Source organism: Pteropus vampyrus, unplaced genomic scaffold, assembly GCF_000151845.1.
Source record: "Pteropus vampyrus isolate Shadow unplaced genomic scaffold, Pvam_2.0 Scaffold78, whole genome shotgun sequence".
Lineage (NCBI taxonomy): Eukaryota > Metazoa > Chordata > Mammalia > Chiroptera > Pteropodidae > Pteropus > Pteropus vampyrus.
In genome coordinates, this window is record NW_011888859.1 from 5,558,860 (window position 1) to 5,581,451 (window position 22,592).

The 22,592-nt window shown below is 40.7% G+C and overlaps 2 protein-coding genes and 1 pseudogene across 3 annotated transcripts in view; 1 reads left to right on the forward strand and 2 right to left on the reverse strand.

The window, feature by feature from the left end:
• Window positions 1-22,592, reverse strand: part of TMEM242 (transmembrane protein 242) — a 30,249-nt gene that overhangs the window by 4,172 nt on the left and 3,485 nt on the right. For both annotated transcript variants that reach the window (XR_002781000.1, XM_011362722.2), the window contains exon 3: window positions 18,838-18,975. Coding sequence is in view for 1 of the 2 variants with exons in the window: in XM_011362722.2 (XP_011361024.1) it covers window positions 18,838-18,975 (138 nt within the window). In the remaining variant the exon portion in view is untranslated. The remainder of the gene's footprint in view (window positions 1-18,837; window positions 18,976-22,592) is intronic.
• Window positions 4,630-10,025, reverse strand: LOC105293843 (L-lactate dehydrogenase A-like 6B). Its single transcript, XM_023532159.1, has one exon. The coding sequence runs from the start codon at window positions 6,099-6,101 to the stop codon at window positions 4,956-4,958; it is 1,146 nt and encodes a 381-aa protein (XP_023387927.1). The 5' UTR covers window positions 6,102-10,025; the 3' UTR covers window positions 4,630-4,955.
• LOC111741462 lies at window positions 9,955-10,073 on the forward strand (annotated as a pseudogene).

Here is a 22,592-nt window from a genome sequence, read left to right on the forward strand (position 1 = left end):
GACACGTGGGAAAGCTGCTTATTTTCTCAAAGCAGCAGTCTCCACGTGTGTAGAATGGACTTGCGAGGAGTGAGTTAATGCACATGAAGCACAGCACCTAACACGCGGCAAGTGTTCAGTCTACATTGTCATTACAGCATCATCAAAATGTACGTGCTATGTTTCAAGAACACAGCTCATATGGATATACGTATAATGGTCTGTTTATTTAAAGCATTATTTCAGTTACATATCATTTTGGCTTAAATATCCTGACACTAGGAGATACCTAAGGCTACCCGCCTCGTGTCGTCTGTAAGAGGTCCATGCCAGCCACCTCGCTGTGGGTCCCGCATGCCATGTGCACATGGGCTGGCCAGCCCCTTCTTCCGGGCAGCTCCCTAGTTTGTGCTGCGATGAACTCTTCTCTACCTAGAGTCAGTACTGCATTCCTGCGGAGGGACTGGAAATGCTGGGTGTTTTGGTTGTCACAATCACAGGGGACTACTACTTTTGTATGGTGGTGGAGGGGAGGGCGTGGATGTTAAATGTCCAGGATGGCCCACAAAAAGAACTGCTTTGTCTAAATACCAACAGTGCCCCACTGGGGGGCCCTGCACAAGACTATCTCAGCTGAAAGGCGGCCGTCTCTCTGGGGGGATTTGCAACGTGCTGCCTGGTCCTTACCCTCCACTTTTCTGGTTGAACATCTGTTACAACTAGGCCTAATGACAGAGGTTTCAAATGGAGTGTCGCTCAGCCAGAACATGGTCAGAACCGTCTACCGCTCCTCCTCCTTTCTCGGTGACATGGAACAGGGTCAGTTGCTGAGAAGGGTGAGCTTGGGAAACCCAGATGAGGCCCGGGTAGGAGAACAAAGCGTGGCTGCTCTACTCCAGCATGGTTCTGGTCCCATTTTCTCCTCCTGGCCCTTTTTCTCTTTCCTCTCATTTTCCCAGTATTGTATTATTCACACGTTCCTAGGTCCTACGTGAGTAACTGAATCACTAGAAGGAATCGTATCTCAAAGACAGACAAGTAGGAATAGGTAGGCTTTAGAGCGAGGTAAAGGAAGGGGGGGCGAGCGGGACAAAGAACGCCAGTTAGCCCTCTTTAATTCCACAGTGGTGGAAACAGAAATCAGGGTCTACATTTGCCTTATAAACAGGGCCTCAAGTTGCTTTAAACAATGGGACCCCACAGAAGGGTTTAAAGCTTATGTTATTTATGTTATATGCACAGTAAGTGAAAACCTTCAATTTTTTCACCGATATCAATTTCTGACCTGGTTCAGAGAAGGCGTTGGTCTTATCGCTCTTCTCACAGCATGCCCCTGCTTACGAGCACACTTGAAGAAAGCCTTAGGGATTGAGGGTACTTAAGCAAATTTGGTTATAAACGTACCGAATTCTATGATTACAATCACTGCTACTGACATAAAACCATCCCCCTACTCTATACCCCCAAAGTTTGGTGAAGATGTGCACGCTGGGAACTAGAGTCCCACCCAACCTCTGGGGTTTACTCTGAAGCATCTTCCAAACTCTGGGATCTCTTCCCTGTGATCTTGCCTTCCCTCTTTCCCCTGACCAGGAAGAACATCTCCGTGGCTGTGGACCACAGGGCTAGTCTTGTGAGCAGGGCCGCTGTGCGCTGCTCCACAGGGGCTGCATCTTTAAGTCCCAATGTTTGTGTCCAAAAGCTCTGGACTGTAATATTAGAAAGTACCACTGTCTGAGGCCGTTCTCAAATGGAGTGTCCTGACAACTGAGAAATATATTGCAAGTATTTTGTCACTAATTTGGACATTCTGAAGACTGGATACAATTGATGCTTTGGATATTAGAACAGATTCAAGATTCTATCTCTAATAATGTCACTCTCATTAACATTTCAACAGCTTCTTGAAGGGCCGTGTGGTCAGTATGCCAGGAGTGAAATACAGGCTGTGCCACCTACCTACCATGCACATGTTAGCGGGAAAAACAATGTGAAAACTTTTGGTCTAGTACATGGTGTGCTGGAAAATTACTTAAAAGCTTCAGGATATGTCCTAATTAATTTCATAAAATCTTTACATCACTGATTCTAATAAATAGGCAGTCATTGGAATTAAAAGCTCCAAGTTTTGAAGTACCTTTGCAATTGACTATTTCCTTACTTTATCGATTTCCTTACTCATGGGAGCAGGCCCGCTGCTGACCTCTGTGCTGGGGTTAGAGTGAGGAAAGGTTTACCGAAGGGTCCCCAACCCCCAGGCAGCGGACCGGTACCAGTCTGTGGCCTGTTAGGAACCAGGCCACACAACAGGAGGAGAGTGGTGGGCAAGCCAGTGAAGCTTCTTCATCTGTATTCACAGCCACTCCCCAGCGCTAGCATCACTGCCTCAGCTCTGCCTCAAATCGTCAGACATCACATTCTCACAGGAGCACCAGTCCCTGGTGCCACAAGAGTTGGGGACCGCTGCTTTATAGGATCAACTGATCAACTGGGATCAACTGAGAAAGCCTTTGGACATGTCAATAATTACAGTGCCAATGGTAATTTTGAGGAACCTGAAAATTCAGCTTCTTCATAAAATAAAACAAGACTATAAATGTTACCTGAACAGAAGCAATAATGTCTGCCATATGGGAGGACCTACGTGCCAGGCACTGCACCAAGCATTAGACTAAATAATAGTCTTCACGACTGTACGTGGCAGAAATGAGGACCACCACTTCACAAATGAGAAGCCAGAAGTGAGAGAGGTTAACCCATCCGTGTGACATGGTTTATAATAAGTACGACTGCCTGACTGATGTCCATGGCTCTTTCCCAACCATCACTCTGGTTCTGTGCCCTGGAAAGACACGGTACCTCTGTGACCTTTACTATCAACTTTCACTAAAAATGACTTTGAAAAACATATAATATACTCCTCTTGCAATGGTGACCATTTTATTTAGAATGGCATGGCATGCTTACTAAGAGCCAGTACTCACCCACCTGTGGATACAGGGCACGTTATGTTTTTCCACCCTCTCGAAGTTAGGTAACCATGTGACCAGTTCCGGCTAACGAAATGTGTGTCGCTTCTAGGGTGAAGCATTTAACTGCAGGTGTTGATTCTCCGGGCCTCCCTTCCCTTTCCACAGCGATCATGAAAAGCTGAGTTGCCAGGGTGGGACCTCGAGATCAAGGCAACCTGAGGGACGAAGCCAGCCTGTGGAGGGCAGCTGCCCTGGAGAGCTGTGTAAACCCACAGAGGATTTTCCATAAGACAGAAAGGAAGATTTGTTATTTTATTTAAGCCACACATTTGGAGACTGTTTTTTTCTGTAGCATAACCCAAACTATCCTGACTGACATTAATGGTGAAGAGAATTACAAAATAGACATAAGGTATGCTCTGGTGCTCTTCAGTGGGACATCACATTTGGCTGAAACATGATTGAATTATAAACTCCAGAGCTGGAAAAAGGAGAAGAGGAACTCTGTGCAGTTGAGCTTAAAAAGCTCTCATAAGTACCTGGAACCGTCACCCTTCCCACTTCCGGGGTGCTCAGTACATCAGTTAGTCCCATCACATAACACTGCTTCCTGGGGAGTCAGAATATTTCTAGCTGTTCTCAATGAAGTAGTATGAGAACTCTGATCAGCATGGTTTGGGGGGCAGATTGCTGTCTTATGTCTACTTGATTAGATTCAACAAAGCAGAACTGGCTTAGTCGAGAGGGCAGATGCTGAGACCTTTTACTTTTGATTAGGCCTGTGCTATCCACCTGGATCCTGAGATATGTTTGAACATACCATATTATTTATTTAATATTCAATTGCATTAGGAAAGTTAACATACATTAAAAAATCACCTTCTTATTTTCCAAGTTATTAGTACTATCATGCATCTTCACTTTCTCTAAAACCCTCACTGTATCACAGGCATAAAGTCTAGAATCTGTAGTAAAGTCAATTGATTTAGGAATAAAATTGAAATGTATAACTTTTTGAGAAATACAATCCTTGAAATACTCATTAAAACTTTTTACAACAGTGACTAACAACAGGGCACAATTCAAAAGCAAAAGCTTTCTGTTAATGTAAGGTTAAACTGGGCTACAGGGTGGGGCCAGGGCCCACTCTGCTACTAAGGCTCAGCCCAATAAGAACAATTCATAACATGCTTCCTGATTTAAAGTGCTAACAGGTCAGGTTCTCAGAGGCATTTCTAAAATGATTTCAGTCAGGCTTTATTTTTCAGAACTGAAAAATTTGGGGGATGTTTTTCTCTACCAAATAAATGACAGCAACTGTGCCACGTCTGACTGTCAGGACTCTTCCTAAAAGCTTTATATTTTACTGCATTAAATACTTCATAACAACTACCAATCTGATCACTGTTATTTCCATATTTTAACCTAATGATCCTGCTTCACTGGCGTAAGAGTGCACACTACACACATACACACACACACGCGCACACACACAAGACATACTTGGCAGCTACCATTTCATGATGACTTTTTAAAGGCCCTGCTTGATAGGCTGTCACAGAATAAAGGCAGCTAATGGCTCCATTACAGAAAGTACTTCTGTGTGTACACTTTTATATTGTAGAAAGTTGTAACGTTTTAAATATACAAATAAATGTAGTAAATAACCCAGCCAGAATGGAAGAATTAACATGTATTTAATAAAGAGAATCAGAATTTCTATAACATGACAAACACCTACATCTTACATTTAAGACCTAACGGCAACTACCTATAGATTCAAAGCAAGTACTGGTACCTCAGTGGTACAAAAAGAACCTTCTTTGATGAAGTAGCTTAAGAACTGTTTTTTTTTTTTTTTAAAAAAATCTGAATGCTAAATAAGAGTTGGGGGGCTAAATAAATGGGGCAGTCACACTACTGTTTCCAACTTTTAAGAATTTAAGGTTATTCAAAATTTGACATATACAACCCTATAACTTCAGAATGGCAGATTTAACAACTTTAAAACTTTAAGTCCTTCTGAAGCTTCCAAAGCGTTTCTGCACTCTTCTTCAGACGAGCCTCTTCTTCGGGAGTCAGCTTCACCTTTATAAGGTCGGTAATACCATTCTCTCCCAGGACACAAGGAACACTGAGGGATACTTCTTCATTTATTCCATAGAGACCCTTAACTATGGTGGAAACTGGATGCACTCTCTTGAGATTCTTCAAAATGCTTTCTGATAAATCAGCTACAGATAGGCCAATGGCCCAAGAAGTATAACCTTTCATCTTAATTATGTCATACGCACTGGCAATCACATCTTTGTGGACACTGTTCCACTGCTCGGGATCTTTATCAGTTCCTATGTCCGAGTTCAGATCCTTCAGAGGGACGCCGGCGATATTCACTCCACTCCACACAGGAACACTTGAGTCTCCATGCTCTCCAAGGATCCACCCATGGCAGCTTTCAGAGTGGATACCAAGCTTCTGCCCAATCAAGAAACGAAAACGGGCAGTGTCCAGATTACAACCACTTCCAATAACACGGTTTTGGGGAAATTCACTCAACTTCCAGGCTACGTAAGTTAAGATATCCACTGGATTGGAAACAACAATCAGCTTGCAGTGAGGGCTGTACTGAATAATATTAGAAATAATTGATTTAAAGATGGCCACATTTCGCTGCACTAAATTAAGGCGAGTTTCTCCTTTTTCCTGCCGTGCACCTGCTGTGATAACCACGACGTTGGAGTTTGCAGTGACAAGATAATCTTTACTGCAAACAATATTTGGCATTTTCATGAAAGGACTGCCATGTTGAAGATCCATTGTCTCGCCCTTCACCTTGTCTTCAGAAGCGTCCACCAAGGCAAGTTCATCACTCAAGCCTTTAAGCAGGATGCTGATAGCACAGGCCATGCCAACCGATCCAGTTCCTATAATGGAGATCTTATTGCGATGAACACCCTCCTCTGAAGTTAGATTACTCATAAGCTCACCCTTGACAGTTGCCATCTCGGACACGGGAATAACGGGCCAAGCGCCCCTGAGTGGGATGTAGGCTGTCTGGCGGGGAAATGGTGCCATCCGCAGACACAGGAAATTCGCTCTAGCAGTGCCCACTCTCCCGCTGGCCCGCAGGACTCCCATAGCCCAGCTCATGGCCACTCAAGAGGTGATACGAATGGAGGAGAGTGGCAGGTAGGCTTCAAAGTGTGAAGGAAGGGAGCCAGGGACCGTTGGCCACGTCCTCAGCCTGCTACTGCGGCTGCGCAAGGCTGCGGGGCGTTGGACGCCCCATCAGCCAGCTACTGCGGCTGCGCAAGGCTGCGGGGCATTGGACGCCCCATCAGCCAGTTACTACGGCTGCGCAAGGCTTCGGGGCGTTGGACGCCCCATCAGCCAGTTACTGTGGCTGTGCAAGGCGGGCCTATCTCTCAAGGGCTTCCGCACTGCTCTGCTCTCAGGGAGGCAGTAAAAGGACATCTTCAGCAAATGAATTCTGGAGTTAAAGTTTTATAAACATGAATTATCTTCAATATTTAATGTGTATCATGGGCCAACCCAGATCCCTGGGATTACTGCTTTTGTATTTTTAGTGTGTGTGCCAGGTAAAACTGCTTTCATTAAGTATAGATGAAAAAAAGGTTAAATTTTCTGAACTATAACCCTGTCAGGAAGAGTTAAGGAGCCTGTACACGGTCTCCCGATGGCCGCCTGCACCACGGGGATCCTGTTCTACGTTGTATCTATCCAGTTTGAGAACCTTCTACGTGGATTCCATTGCCCTTGTGCCAGTCAAAACCATAACCCACAACTATAGGGAAGTTACAGGAGCTTGACAACAGGGTAAGGGGCCGACTGTGAGCCAGTCTAATACCAAAAGCTTACGTGGAGAAGCTGTCAGCTTCTTTCTCCCCACTTATAAACTGAATTCTGGCCATGAAAGGATTGCTCAAAGTTCTCGTCTCCTAAGAGAGCAATGTTCTCTCTCCTAATGGGGCTCTTGGTACACATGGTGAGCTCTCATGGTCAGCAAAAAAAGATTTGTTTTAGAACACGGGATCTTGACAAGATATTGTATACTCAGGACTTGAAAAGCCATTCTCATTCTTCCTGCCACTGAAACGCTGTCCAGGAAGAGAGAAAGACTAAGTAAAGAATTTAGTGAGGGGTCAGGAAAGTGTGGCAATTAGCAGAGTTCCTGCAATCCTATTTAAGTGTGACTCACTGGCACTTAACGCAGGGACCACACAAGCTCTGTGACACTAGTAATGGTAAGAGCACCGGATATAAGAGTTCTCGCCACACCATGGTAACCATTTGTGAAATTAAAAACGGGAATTTTAAAAATGATCATCTTAATGGTGGCCAACATTTTAGAGGGATCCTTTTAAAAGACCGATTTTTGATAGCTATCGTTTCTTTTATTCTAGTCATAACTTGAAATGTTTTAACCTGATGCCTGTTCCCACCTTCTTCCTATGATTCCTTTGACCAGTCAAGTCATTTTCCAAGATAAGTGTTCTTGAGGATGAAATTCAAGGACATAAAGACTCTTAGCTAGATGGCTTCTTTCTACAGTAATTTTCTTTCTAAAGTTTGAACCTCTTCAGAAATACAATCTCTATGAGAGCTGCTTCTTCAGTTTTTCCCCTTAACCACAACTAAATCAATTTTGAGAAGAAAAAAAAAATACACTCTCCAAAATAAACATACCTCAAACAAAGCAGTTTTTTTTTTCTTAGATACTAAGTCTAGAGATAAGAACCAAGAAAGATGAAGAGATATACACGACCTCCACGGGAGATTTAGGTCTGCTCAAAGATGTGGGAAGCCAAACATAATTACACAGCTCCCCACCCTAATGACCTTCTAGCTTAGGTGGCTCATTATTTCTTTTGAATGGAAAACCTAACTCAAATTTTCTGTTCAAAATGCAGTACAATATTATAGCTGATGGCGGGATTATGCCACAGTACTTTTGGTTACCCGCTTAGGAGGAATGAAGTAGGAAATGAAGATGACCAGCGTGTCTCTGGACCAAGAAGAGTTAACTAAGTCATTCTTTTCCTTCCAACTAGACTCTCACTTCCAGCTTCCTAGCCCTATTTCTGCCTAGGAGTCCAGTTTAAATACAGATGCTCCTCAACTTATGATGGGGTTACGTGCTGAGAAACCCATTGTGTGTTGAAAATACTGTAAGTCGAAAATGCATTTCATACACCTAACTTACCGAACTTCACAGCTTAGCCTAACTTACTTTAAATGTGCTCACTTACATTAGCCTACAGGTAGGCAACATCATCTCTGTCACTGTCCATCATCACAAGAGAGTACTGCACCACATATCACTAGGCCAGGAAAAGATCAAAATTCAAATTTTAAAGTACAGTTTCTACTAAATGGGTATCACTTTTGAGCCATCATAATGTCAAAAAATCGTTAGTTAAACCATACGTCGGGCCCATCTGTGGTTCATCTTCTAAATCTTCTACAATGCCCCGAGCAGAATTGACTTTTAAAATCTTGTACCACCAAAGTATTTTGTAATTAAATGTAATTACTTAAGAATTTGTCACTCCCAAAAGGATCACCTTTTACTTACCAGCATATTCCTGTCCTCTAGAACAGAGCGTGGTCCATGAATAGGGATTCAGTAAATGTTTGTGACAGAGGAGAAAAAGTAAATAACTATAGAACTGAGTTAAGTAAGTCTAGAGGACTGAAAGGTGAGAGAGATGGAAAGGCACTGAGTAAAGGAGTAAGTCAAAACATACAGGTGTCCGGGTTTCTTAGCGAGGTTGATGCATACATTTCAGATAAAGCTATGGCTAAGAGAAAGATTCCTTAACTATTCTCAAAGCTAACACCTACCTTTACCCAGTTAGAATATACAAAAAAAAAGGAAAAAAAAAAAAATTAACAGTGCTAGAAACACAGTAAATACAATGGCAGAGAGAATATTTTTATCCTTTAAAGTTGTTTAAATGTTTTATCCTCTGGAAAGCTTTAAAAAAACTATGCACAAAACCCTCGACTTGCAAAAAAAAAAAAAAAAAAAATCAATGAAAGTGGTGTTACTTAATATTATAAACTGGTCTAAAATAGGCTCTAAACTCACCAGTATACAGGCAAGACATCACACAATTATTTTAAAAGTCTTCTTTGTGATTTGAAAGTCATAAAATGCAAATTGGAGTTTTCAAACAAATTTGTGGGCTGCGATTCTGTTGCTCATAGATACTAAAATCTATGTAACTATGTAATCTTTGTGTGGGGTTCTTTACAAATTCCAGCACCTGAAAGTATACTCCTTTGTCAGCAATACTGGGAATGCTGGAGAAGGACAAAAGCAGGGCCACAAAGCTTTGTCCCTTGAATAAAGGTAGACTGTCAACTCAGAAAGCAACACTAGGGTGAACTTCCGATTTATGGTATTCAAACATTATAACATGAATTGGCAAGCTCTATTAAATCTTATTTTTGTCCCTTAAAGGCATCATCTTACACATAATTTTTGGTGCAGTATAAAAGAGCTGCTTGTATTAATCATAAAAATGAGAAAAAAGTAGTTTACTCTGGCATAAAACACAAAAAACAAGTCATTAGTATGTGTGTAAACATCTCAAATCTTATCTAAAAATTGAGAACTTTTAACTTTATGGCTACAGGCTCTAACTGCATAGGTGTTTTATTAATCCACCCCTTTAATTTGCTGCCAGTGGATTAAGTAATAGAATTCTGTAGTCCCAGTAACAACAGCTTTATTCATCTAAAAAAAAAACTGACATGAAGAAAATCTTTGTGTATAGAAGTTACTTTCATTTTGAGGTAGAAACTTAAAGTTACCTTTATAAACCCTAAACTGCCAAAACAGATTAACTCCATGTTGTAAAGGTTAAAAATTAACTTGCCTCAAAACTCCAGCTACACAAAGAACAGAATCAGCAGCGGGGAGGGGGGAGGGGTGCGCTGGGTGGAGGATCGGCAAGTCCAAGGCTCAGAGGCTAGAGTCTACAGCCATGCCACCCTGAACGTGCCTGATCTCGTCTGATCCTGGAAGCTGAGCAGGGTCGGGCCTGGTTAGTACTTGGATGGGAGACCACCTAGGAAGACCAGGTGCTGTAGGCATTAAAAAAAACAAACAAAAATAAAACGGCTCAGAGGCTAGGAAGAACATGGCCTGTCAGCATGCCTGGGACTCCAAGTGTGATAAAGGCTTATGAGAGACACAGCTAGGCTCTCAATCGAAGTACTGACATGCCAGACCAGATCATTCTTTGGGGACCTGTCCTGTGCATTGTAGGATGTTTAGTGATGTCCCTGGCCTCTATCCATTAGATGCCAGTAGCACCCCCATGGTTATGACAACCAAAAATGTCTCCAGACATTGCCATATATCTTTAGCCCAGGGAGAAAGGAGTGGCAAGATCGCCTCTGGTTGAGTCAGTGAATAACCAAGGCCAGGTCACAGAGGTACTCATAAACCATTCAAGGGACTTGGACTTTATTCTCAATGGAATAGGCAGCCGCTGAAAGGACAGAAGCTGTGTGATCACCCTTCATTCAACAGATGCTTACCCAATACCCGCTCTGATACAGACGCTGAGGATACAACAGTGGACAAGATAAATGAGGTCTCTACTCTTAGAATTTTCATTCTTTTTGCAAAGATAGATAAACCAAGAAAATGGTCAATATAATCTCATTTTGCAATAACTGCTGTGAAGAAAATAGGACAGTGTCAGAGAAAAACTGAGGGGTGGGAGTGAAGAGGCCACATTAGACCAGATGGTCTGTAGAAGCTTCTCTGAGGTGAAATAAACTTGGGCTGGAACCCTGGATAGCAACGCAGAGCCAGCTGTGCCCGGGATGGAGCTTCCTGGGCAAAGCTAGAAAAAAGGCCCTGAGCAGGAACGAATCTGGTGTGAGGAAGGAACAGAAAGGCCTGGGGGCGGCGGGGGGCTGGGGGTAGAGGAGTGGTAGCAGTGGGAGTGAGGGTGCGTAGTGGGAGGGGTGAAGGGTGGTTCAAGATGAGGTCATCGAGGGAGCTGGGGCCACGTTCTGTGAGACCTCAGCAGGAGCCACTGAAGGGTTCTAATTAAAGGGGTGACATGATCTGACCTATATTTAAAAAATACCTCTGGCTGCTATGTGGAGAAAAAATCTAGAGGAAGTTCAGGAGAGGCCAGTTTCCCAGACAGGAAACTATTTCAGTACACTAGGCGACAGATGAACGAAGGCACGAGACGCAGCAGAGCCAATAAGCAGGACTGGCTCATGGACCAGATGAAGGGAGCGAAGGGAAATGAGGCTCTAAGATGATTCTCTGCTGAATTTTCCAGTTGAACAACTGAAGGGAGGGGAGTGGCACTGACTGAAATGGGAAAGACTAAGGGAGGAGCAAGTGAGGAGGAGGTGAGGAACCAAGAGTCCCAGTTAGTACGCGGGTCACTGACGTGCCTGGGAGACAAGTACAGACGTGCGACATACAGTCGTGAGGCAGATCTGAAGGTCAGGCTGGAGCTACATTTCTGGGCACCATCAGATTGCACAGATTGTTTTAAATGCCAGGGGCGAGATGAGAGTACCAAGGGATGGGGAACAGAAAAATCTACGTAGGAAGCCACTGACACTGACGTTTCGAGGCCTGCCAGGGGAGGAGCCAGCAAGGGAGACCCGCAAAAATGGCCAGTGAGGTAGAAGGTGTCTGAGAAGCAAAAGGACAGTGTTTCATTGAGGAGAAAATGCTCAGCTGTGTCAGATGTTGCTGAGAGGTCAAGAGGCAGAGGATAAAGACAAGACCTGGATCTGGCCACAAGCAGGGCACTGTGGCTCTGACGCCAGCAGTTTCAGGGGATGCTGGGAAAGATGCTGGACTGCGGAGGGAAAAGGGAAATCTGTCCTATGAAAGGAAGGAGACGAATGGGCTGGTAGCTGGAGGAGACGGAGAAATATCAAGAAAGAGTTTTCAGTGGAGGCAGAAACTAGAGCATGTCTCCACACGCTGCAGCAGAGGGAAAAACTGACAATCAGCAAAGGCCGAGGATAATTACAGGAGTGAGGTCCTGGGGAGGTCCCAGGGGTGAGACGGAATGCTCAGATGGTGGTGGGGTGGGGGGATGGGGGCGCTCTGGTAGCAGCATGAACATTTTACCCGTAGGGGCATGAAGAAAGGCAGCACGTGGTACAGATGCAGGTGGAGGTTTGGGGAAGGCAAAGCCCAGTGCACTCGTGTGGAGGACCGTGGAGAGGCCAGGCAGAGCCAAGGAGGGGAGAGAGCAGTTGTGCTAATCACGGGGCAGGAAGGTGCTCCTAACCACAGTGGGGGTGGGGTGGGGGGTGAGGGAGCGGCAGACTGATGACCACCAGACACAGGGGTGAGAAAGAGTGTGGTCAAGAGTCGAATCCAGCTTTTCTCTATAGGCAGCTTTGTGGATGATGCCACCATTCACTGAGGAGTGACCCACGAGTAGGCTGGGAGTGGGGTACGGGTAGGGAGTGGGGCACAGGTAGGGAGTCGGGTGTGAGTAGACAGTTCAGAGGGAACACACACGATGCTTGCAGGACATCTAAGCATCAGTGTTCAGTCAAGTAGGCCTATGAGCCAGGAGCTCAGGAATCTGGGCTGGAGACTCAGACCTGGCAGTTGTCTCCAAGTGGATGAAGCCACCAGAGAGGACGAAACCTGTGAAAGAGAAAATACGAAGGCAAAGGCAGGAATCTCAGTGTAACTGTGCAAAGTGAAGCAGCAGCATTTCAGAAAGAAATGGGATAGTGGGAAGTGAAAACTAAGAGCCAAACAAGGATCAACAACGATTACTAAAAGAATAAAGAACTATAAAAGCCCCGAATCTGTTAGCACAAGAAGCAAACAATAACTGATATGTCTGAGTCATCAAGAAAACAAGAAATTGTGTTCAGCACAGTTCACATTGTGGAAATATACGTAGTACATTAAAAAAATTTTCTTCCTATACTTGTTAGAAATATTTCAGTCAGTAAAATTCAATTTGAGAGAACGCTTCCATTTTCTGATATATGGGTAAATGAATAATATGTAAATATATCAACACACATATTTTCATAGTTGGAGATATTCATAAGTGACTAACCCATACTAGGTAAGACAAAGCTTTTACAACAGAGCTTAGGGGAAAGACATGCTATCAGGTCTTCACGCCACAATGCTTTCTAGAGAGATCTGCTCATGTGACTCCAATTTTCTGTGCTCAGCGTAAGAAATAAGGACAGAGAACATGAGAAGCCAAGTGAAATCAAGGATATCTTTCCTTCAGTGCAATAAGGCTGGGAACATTCCGGGGGTGATTAAGCCTGATTTGTGTCAGGCCTCGGAATAAGGAGGCTTTTATTGAAGAGCTTATCTTTCTAGTAATTGTTGCACATTCTTCCTTTATAAATTGCCTGGGGCCTTATTTTATTTATAAAAGAAAACTGACGGGTTTTTAAAAGAGCTATCTTGGCAACATGCCAAAACAGCTGATTCCCTGCCCCTTGGCTTAGGGAAAAAGTGCACTGGTCATTATCTCTCCTTTTAAACTGATGCTGTCCCTCTGTCATCAAATTGCTCCTCCACATGTGCCTCTCACCACCGGGCTGCCAAGCCCATTAGAGCTGCAATGGAATGGGAAGTAAGGGTTACAGAGATGTTCTTGTCACCTCGGACCTGAATCTAACTGATGCACAGTGCCACTTCCAGTTAATTTAAAAATGATTCCAGGAAAATATTCCTCAATGCTTTGGCTGTTTGAAGGCTCAGAGCTTGACAGATGGACCATCTCTGCGAGACCGTGATGACTGTTCTGGGCCTTCCCGTAAGTACTATCGGGAAGAGGAAGCGGGGCTGGGTCTGCTGACATATGCGATCAGAATGAGAAATCAAAGCTTGCTTCCTGGGGCAGAAGCTGGTCACGATCCCTGGGAGCACTGGGATTAGATTAGGCAAGGACGCGGAGGGGAACGTCTTGGCCGCATTTCAGAACCCCCTGCAGATCACTCAGAAGTGGCCACCATGAAACAATCTGCCAGGAGACAAGATTTGTTTTCAATCTTTGACCTAAATCAATGAAAAGTATATAACAGGAAGTCTATGTCCTTTTTAGATATCTTAGAAGTTAAAAACTTTTAAGCTTCTCCATAGTTTCATTTTACATATGGGGTTCTACTAGCATTCACTCTACAATGCTGCTTCATTTGAAACGACTAACACAATGTAGGAATACGTGAGAGTCATATGAGATACATAGGAATGTTGGTAAAAACTGAAATTAGCAAAGTCAAAGAAAAGAGATTTGCCTACAAGTAGCAAAAGCCCTCAAGTTGGTCATAAGGTAATGAAGAAGTGAGCCTAAATACTAACATAAAAAGAATGCCTAAGCAGCTACAAAAAAAGCTGGAGAAAATAAACTTTATTAGCATGTATCCAATATTGTCCTAGAGGAAAGGTATAATATTACATCTCTTACAAGATCTTTCTTAGAATAGAAAAGTCAAATGACAATTTTTAGAGAAATATTTAAAATAGGTTTTATTTACGTTTTACTTTTTTTTTTTTAAGAAAAAGAGGCCTGGACAATATGCAAGCCTCCAATCACAGATTATTTCCATTAAAGCCTTTACAGCAGCAGGGCCTTCAGAGAGATGCAGCAAAGGAAGAGATTATTTCCATCTATCAGACTGGCAAAAATTTCAGAGTAATAGAAGCCACTAATGGCAAGGGTGCCAAGACACGGTTGACATCTTCTATTGTATCAACTGTCCCGGACAGCCCTTAACAACAATATCAAAAACATTTTTAACAAGCACTTTGATTCAACAATAACATCTTCTGTGTTTAGGAAAAATTTCTTGACCAAGAAAAGTATAAAAAGATGTATGCCTATAAAGGTTCGCAATGGTGTTTAATGGTGAAAAATTACAATCTAAGTACTGTTGGCAGGAGAATGATTAAGTCAACTGTAACACACAATAGAGTTCTATGTAGCCATTAAAAGTGATGGAGATTTATACATTCTACTGTGCAGATGTTCCTCTGACTGTTCAGTGAAGAAAGGTTCCAAGGCAGCACAATACAACAAATTCACATGTGATTATGTGACAAACCGACAGAAAGTCTGACAGCATGCTTTTACTGTAATAGGTGATTACAACTCAGTGAGATACATATTTTTACAAGAAAAAAGCCATCTGTTTAAAAAAAATAGGTCCAAAATACATTTTTCTTTAAAAATCAATACCAGTATATGTAAATAAAGACAATAGTTCTTATCCAATGGTAAAAAGGTAAACATAAAAACATAAAAACAAACAAAAACAAAAAACTCCATTTCTAAGTTAATTTTTAAATTTAAATCTCTGGACAGTTTGAAGTATTTCATAATAACTAAGAATGTTTTCATTTGTGGTTTTATTACTACTGAGGGTAACAACTCTAAATCATCTGTAAATTCTAACTTTGCCAAGGATCACGAATATACAAGCCATGGTTAACGTCAGCAATGGGCAATTCTAACAAGGACTTCGAGACTATAGCCTCATCTCAAAAAAATGTAGAACCTGGGTCCATAGGCATAAAAAGCTATAAAGTTTCCAACATATGAAATCAGGATTATTTATATACCTAATGTTTCTCCTTCTAAGGAGAGAAAAAAAGATAAGGTAGTCTAACCAAAACTATGCTCAACTTCTTCAGAAATCCTTTCAAGTATCGATACCTACTATAAATAAAAAAAGGTAAAAAAGTTAACAAGTCATTGCTCTTGAGCAATGTAAATAACCGCAGGTGGCATTTTTTTTTTTGAGGGAGGGCGGGGAACTGGGGAATTATCAGTTGGTATCACTGAAGATCCTACGTACTGACTGAAGAGCATTTGTCCCAGCCCGTCTCTAAACTTACGTCTTCTGCCCGTATGAAATGATCTAATCAGAGTGCCATGGTGTGTACTCACCTGGCCTGAGCTGTCAGTCTCCCACATACAGCGAACGCTCGTTCTTTTCACAATTAAGTTACCATAATGAAATTCATGCTGCCACAATCAAAATCAGATGATAAAATACCGTAATTCAAACTAATTGATGGACCCATACTAAGCAACCAGGCTATGCTTGCTGGCCCAAGGCTGAGCGGGGGGTGAGCTGGTGAGGCAATGCCATGCTGAACATGTACTGATTCCCACACAGAGGCGGGCAGGGCCCCACCTTAAATTCTGGGCGCACTCATCTGCTTCAGTCTGCTGACAAGATAGCTTCCACTATCTCTCCTTTTTTGAAACCTCTGATTAAATGACATACCATTGTGTAAAACACAAATCTATATTTATGTTTGATGTATTATAATTATTCTATGTGAAATGAAATTCCACAATGATGATGTATAAACAAAAAATAAATCCAAAATATTTCTAAGAATCTAAGAGCTTTGCTTTAAGCATTTCAACATGTTCCCTCTCCGGCCAGCAGATGTAGCTGTGAATTAAAATAGGGAATGTAAGCTGTTCTCGGTCAGCCATTAGATGGCAGCCTTTTTTTTGAACTGGGTTTATACTGGAGATCCAGTACAACTGAAGGCAGCCACCACCAACTGTTTGACACCGGAATTGATTCTGATTTACCTGCATTTATCTGGAATGGTCGTCTCGATTGTTTATTGAGCACACAGACCCGGCCATTTCTGTTAACATTTTGTTTTGCTTAGTCACTGAAAGATGACATTTTCTAATAAGAGGCAGTAAATACTAATAAAAGTTCACTGGATTCAGGATAATCTCACAGTTATCATCAAAACTCCCTCAATGCAGGCATTCTCTAAATGCAGAGCTGAAAAATATCATATTGCTCTCCACAAGCCTGGGGCAGGGTCATAGAATAAGAATTTGCTTAGAAAGCCTTAAAACCTAAGCATTCTATAAGTCTACTGGGGAGCCCTGTCTTAGCACAGTGTAGGCCCACGAATGTCTTCTGAATGAACAAATCAATAAACACTACTGCTCTTAAAAGATGTACCCTTGACAAAGCTTCAGTGGTTCATGTTTCTGTGAGACTTTTCAGACATAGAGACCAAACCTATATGCCTAATGATCCACATGCAGGGAGAGTGTATTTGCAGTCTTTCTATTTAGTTAAAGACATAAAGATGCAATATAAAGCATTCCAGGTATCCTTATATTCGATAGGGCCAATCGGAAAAGAATTTTTCTCTCCTGTTTTATTCAGTCCCATACGACAAAGAAGTTCACATTCTAGAAACTAAAATAGCACAATCTAGCCCATGAAGCCCAAGTTCTCAAGCATAAAATTTAATTTAAATAACCTAATTTTGTTGGCATATGAAAATTTGTCAGCAAGGTTAATCAGACTAGGAGAAAAACAACATCTGTTTGTCTATTAGTATATTTTCAGTGAAAAGTACAATAATGCCTATGTTTAGTTATGATTAAGCCAAATGTGAACAATCCAATAATGCTAGTAATAATAATAATAATAATAATAATAATGCTTACTACTCCAGCCATCCTCCTCTCCCTTCCCCCCTGTACTGAAGCACTCCCATCAGCATGCACATATGCTATTAATTCTCCCAACTTAAAAAAAAGCGAACTCTCTTGACCCCACCTCCATTTCTTTCTTTCCCTGAAGACTTGCTCATACACGCTGCCTCCAAACTCCTGCCTCCATTCTCTTAGATCCACTCCACTCAGGCTTTACCTCTCAATGGCCACCACATCGCTAACTCAGTGAACTATCAGTTCTCAGCTCACATGACTTTTCCACAGTGTACACCTCTGTGAAGTGCTTTTTTCACGTGGCATCCAAGTCACCATTCTCCTGGTCCTCCCTACTTCTTCCGTAGGGAAATCTCCTTTGCTACTCTCTCGCCACCCCCGAACTCTGACCCTGGGGAGTGCCCAGAAGCTCCCTCCTCAGACCTCTTCCCTCTTCTCTATTCTCTCCACATTCACTGCCTGAGGGAGCTCATCTGGTTTCCTGGCTTTAACTACTATCTATATACCTATGAGTCGCAAATTCACCTCTTCACCTTGCACCTCTGCCCTGAATTCCAGCTTTCTACAGCTGTTTACTTGACTCTGCACTTGGCTATCTAAGAGACATCGCAATGTCTGACCTCCTGACATTAACTAACGCCTGTTCCTATCGCACTGGTCCCCATCCATTGTCCAGTTGCTCAAACCAAAAGCCTTGGAGACATCCTTGACTTCGCTTTTTCTCTCATTTTTCATATCCAATCTGTAACAAATCCTTGTTGACGCTGTCTTTGAAATATATCTAGAACCTCTTTTCATCACTGCTGCCACTTATTCCAAACCACCATCAATATTTACCTGTCACAAAGAGCCTGGTCCAAGAACTTCCTACCAGGAATTTAATAACAAAGAAGCCAGTCATTTCGAACGTAGAGCTCTTTAGCTTGGGGTATAAATTACACACACGCTGGCTCTTTGGATTTTTTCCAATAATATATAAACACATTAATAATTTAAATAATTTTAAAATGATTTAACTATTTTAGGATATTTATATATATGGATGTCGAACAGCATAGAAAGTTGTTCCAAATTAAGTAATTTTACTGAACAATTCATATAAAATAGTACCAATTCATATAAAATAAACATCTGGTATGAATTAGTCATTATTTAATTATATTTGAAGTTTTGCCACCTTCAAATATTTAAATTATTGATATGGCTTACTAGTTGTGAGAAATTGCCTAGTTATTAGTAAGAATTTAGCCACATTCTGTCATCCCTTCCTGAGACAGTGAACAAACTATGCAAATTTTAAGATCAGGAAGATTTAGACCTCAGAAAGCAGAATATATACTCCAGATACCAATTACGGGACTATAGTTACTTACACTGTGAACTCCCAGTGCTTTCCAGACTGCAAAGCTGATCACGCCAACCCCGCACCAGGCACACAGCGAGCCCCACCCCAGGGCTCGCAAGGCAAGCGAAGACCCGCTCTCCGGGAGGGCGGCGGTGGCCACGCTTCCCTGCAGTGAGGGCAGAAAGGTTGGGGTAAAAATCATCAATTCAGAATGAATAAATATGCGGGGAGCATTTAACATGAATGTTAAAAAACAGTAAACATATAAAAATATCCCAAGAGAAACCTTTAAAATTTCTATAAAACTATTTATAACTTACATTTCTACATTACTGAGAATGAACATTTTCCCAACTTATCACGAACCAAATATTTATGCCTTTTGAATTGCATATTTATGTGATTTGCCCAAGTTTTCTTATTTGTACATTCTCTTTATATATTAATGTCCTTTAGCCCTTATATCTATCATATGTGCTATTTCTCCAGTTTGGTCTACTTTTAACTCCTTCGATTTTGCTTTTTTGTTTTTGGTCAAAGTGCATTCTAATGTACTTAAGCTTACAAAAACTTCCTCTATTCTAAAATTACAGTCATTTTTCTTTTATTGTATTTTTGTTTTTAAATTGTCTCTTCTTTTTACCCCTAACTTTTTAGATCATCTGGTTATTTATTTTGGTTTTGACAGGAGCTGGTGACGACAGGGAGTTTACTTCCCGAATAGCTTAGCAACTGCGCCAGCACCACTCCATCAATTAATCCTTCTCCCAACTTATTTGAGAAATTTACATATAGAGAGGCTTATACCTATTTTATTATCTATTTTTATGCCAGAATCACAGATTTCATTATAGAATCATAAAGTCATAATATCCACAAAGTATATCATACTCACTACTTTTTCCAAAATTTTCTTTGTTTCTGCCTATTAATTCTTCCAGAAAAACCCTTGAACATTCTGTCAAGATTTCTCTAAACCCCAAACTGGACAAAAAACCCACTCATTGGCATTTTCATTAAAATGACATCAAACTAATTAAATAATCTGATAAGAGATAGCAAATTTATAACACTCTGTCTTTCACTTGGAAATGTATTTCTATGCAAATCCTTTTCTTCTTTAGAATAATTTTTTATATTGTTCAACACATTTCTTTTTGTATGTTTTTGTATCTTTTCTTTTTGCTCAACACATTTCTTAATAAGTTTGTTTACGCATGCACTCTGTGGCTGTGAATGTTACTGATGGCACACAGAAACTTCGTTTACTTGTATCCCATGCCAGAGCATGCCTGGACCCAGCAGAGACTCAGTCCTTGCTACGATATCTTAGACCCAATCAAATTTTCAAGAATTCTTCCTTTAGCTATTTTCTATGATAAAACAATATACTCTCTTATTATATTCATTTTCTCATACTGCTATAATTTCAGAGTTCCCCAGATACCACAGAGCTCATATAAATGCACTAAGTTCTAACTGGCCTGAATTTCTATCCAAAAGCAGTACCATTAACCACATATTCTTAAACTGGAATCAGTTTAAGTGATTTGCCCTAAATTTTATTTTAGAAACTTAAATTAAAAATTCCTTATTTCCCTGGGAAGGAGAGAAATTATATATGTATAATATTTGTACATAATATTTTTAAAAGTCTACATAAATCCACATTTGTTTTAGTAAAGTAAAAAAAAGATAACTATATATAAAAATAACCCTTAATGACAGCAATATTCTCAATAAAATCTTAATTTTGTCAAACTTTTAGATTTTTTAAAATACTACATGCTACATTTGTATATCAGCCTCAGAAATTGATTGTGAGATGAAATGAGTTATTAGTTATATTTTACATACTTCCGAAAATGAATTTTAGTGAAAACGATATTAAAAATTGATCTGATCTTATTAAGGTTTTAAAAGTCTAGTCACAAGCTTTTCCTCTGGAGTATATGTCACATGACCTTCATAAATTCTGCTCAGAATTTTCAAAATGAACATTGGATGATTTGCTGCAGGGAAAGACTTGCCAAAAAAAAAAAAATGTTGCTTTAAAAGAGCTTTAGATATAAACACATATGCTAGTCACATGTGCATAATGAAAGCCACATTTTTGCTCACTGCCACATTGTTTATGTTTTTAATTTGAATTAAAATGAAGGCACGTGCATATGGAAGTTGAATCTGACAAATCACATTGTACTTATGGCATTTAATATCCCCAAGATAAAACAGAAAAATTATTCTCTAGGTAAAAGCTGTGTAATACATCTTATGCCTAAGACATGGGTGCCCCTTATCTTCTAGCAGGTGACAAGAATGAATCTATTACTCACAGGTGCAGGGATGATCAAGAGTAACTGTTTAATTTGTCAGAAAGTCAACTGCATACCTAAAAAGAAGGTTCAATCTTGGGATAAATTTAATGCATATTAAACTGATATTTAAAAAGAATGTTCAATCTAGTTTTTACCCCTACAAAGCATTCTTATCTGATACATTTTGATATGTTCTCTACATCATAGAAATACTGGCTGTGTTTTTATAATGTATGCAATATATTTTTTAAAGATTTATTTTTATAATTTCTCAGAAGTTGTAGCTATAGCAGAAAGATGACTTGTCTATTTTATTTACTCGTTATATAAACAGGTCTTGAAATAACTGAGTTATTTGAAGAATTTTACCATGCTATACTATGAAGATAAGCAGGGGAATCATATTTCTTTAGATAAGTAAACTATTTGTGTGTGTATATATTATTCCGTATTTGCTGCAATTGTTTTAACCAAATAGATATATAATATGTACATTATTTTCACTCATGGTGCCTTAATTAGTCTCACAATCATTTTATGAGACTGATGTTATACAAATGGGATATGTACCAATTTTTTAAAAAACCTCGATTATTTTAATCAACCAAAGAAACTCAAGAGTAGACTATTTTGGCCATCTTAGCTTGTGCCTTTCTATTTCTACTTAAGAAGGAGAAAGAAAAATAAATGTTTACTCAGCACTTACTATTGCTCTCAACTCCCAGTCTAGCATGAGACTCAGCTAAGAGAATGCAAATAAGACATTAAAGGAAAGATTCTCATTTTCCTGAAATGATAACAGTGTAGGCAATCTCTAACTGAAAGCTGACCATTTTAAAGTCCTTTTGGGTTGCGATCTGAATCTGTATTATGATTAATACCCAGATTCCCAAGCTAGTGGACAGAAATCCATTTAAATAGTTTAAAAAATAGCATTATTTATTCCCCAGATGTAATCAAAGATGGACAGAGTGCCATGGTGAGCAGGTTGCTTAATCTCCTTTGCCTCAGTTTAATTGGGACAACAGTACAATATACCACCTCATAGGGCTGTGATGGGGGTTAAATGAATCCTAACCCTACTAACAGCATCTGGTTCACAGTAAGCGTTCAAACGTTAGGTATTATTAATGTTAGAGAAAACCAACCGGCAGCGACTTTGGAGGACGCTGCCTGAGTGGCAGTATCCTTAAACTGGTGCTAGCTCAGTATAAACTCATTAGCTGCTCCAGAACTTCTGAGCTCATCTACAAGCCCCGTTAGCTCCCAAACAGTCTGCATCCCTGGTAATGCTCTAATTCAAATGTTTTCCCAAAGGGGAGGCAGAACTTTAGATATTTAATCATGCATGATAGTGGCTCTGAAACTTTCTGGTCTCAGGATCCATTTATACCTGGATCTCAAAGATTTCTGATTATATGAATTATATTGACTGATATCTAATGTATTAAAAATTAAGAAATTC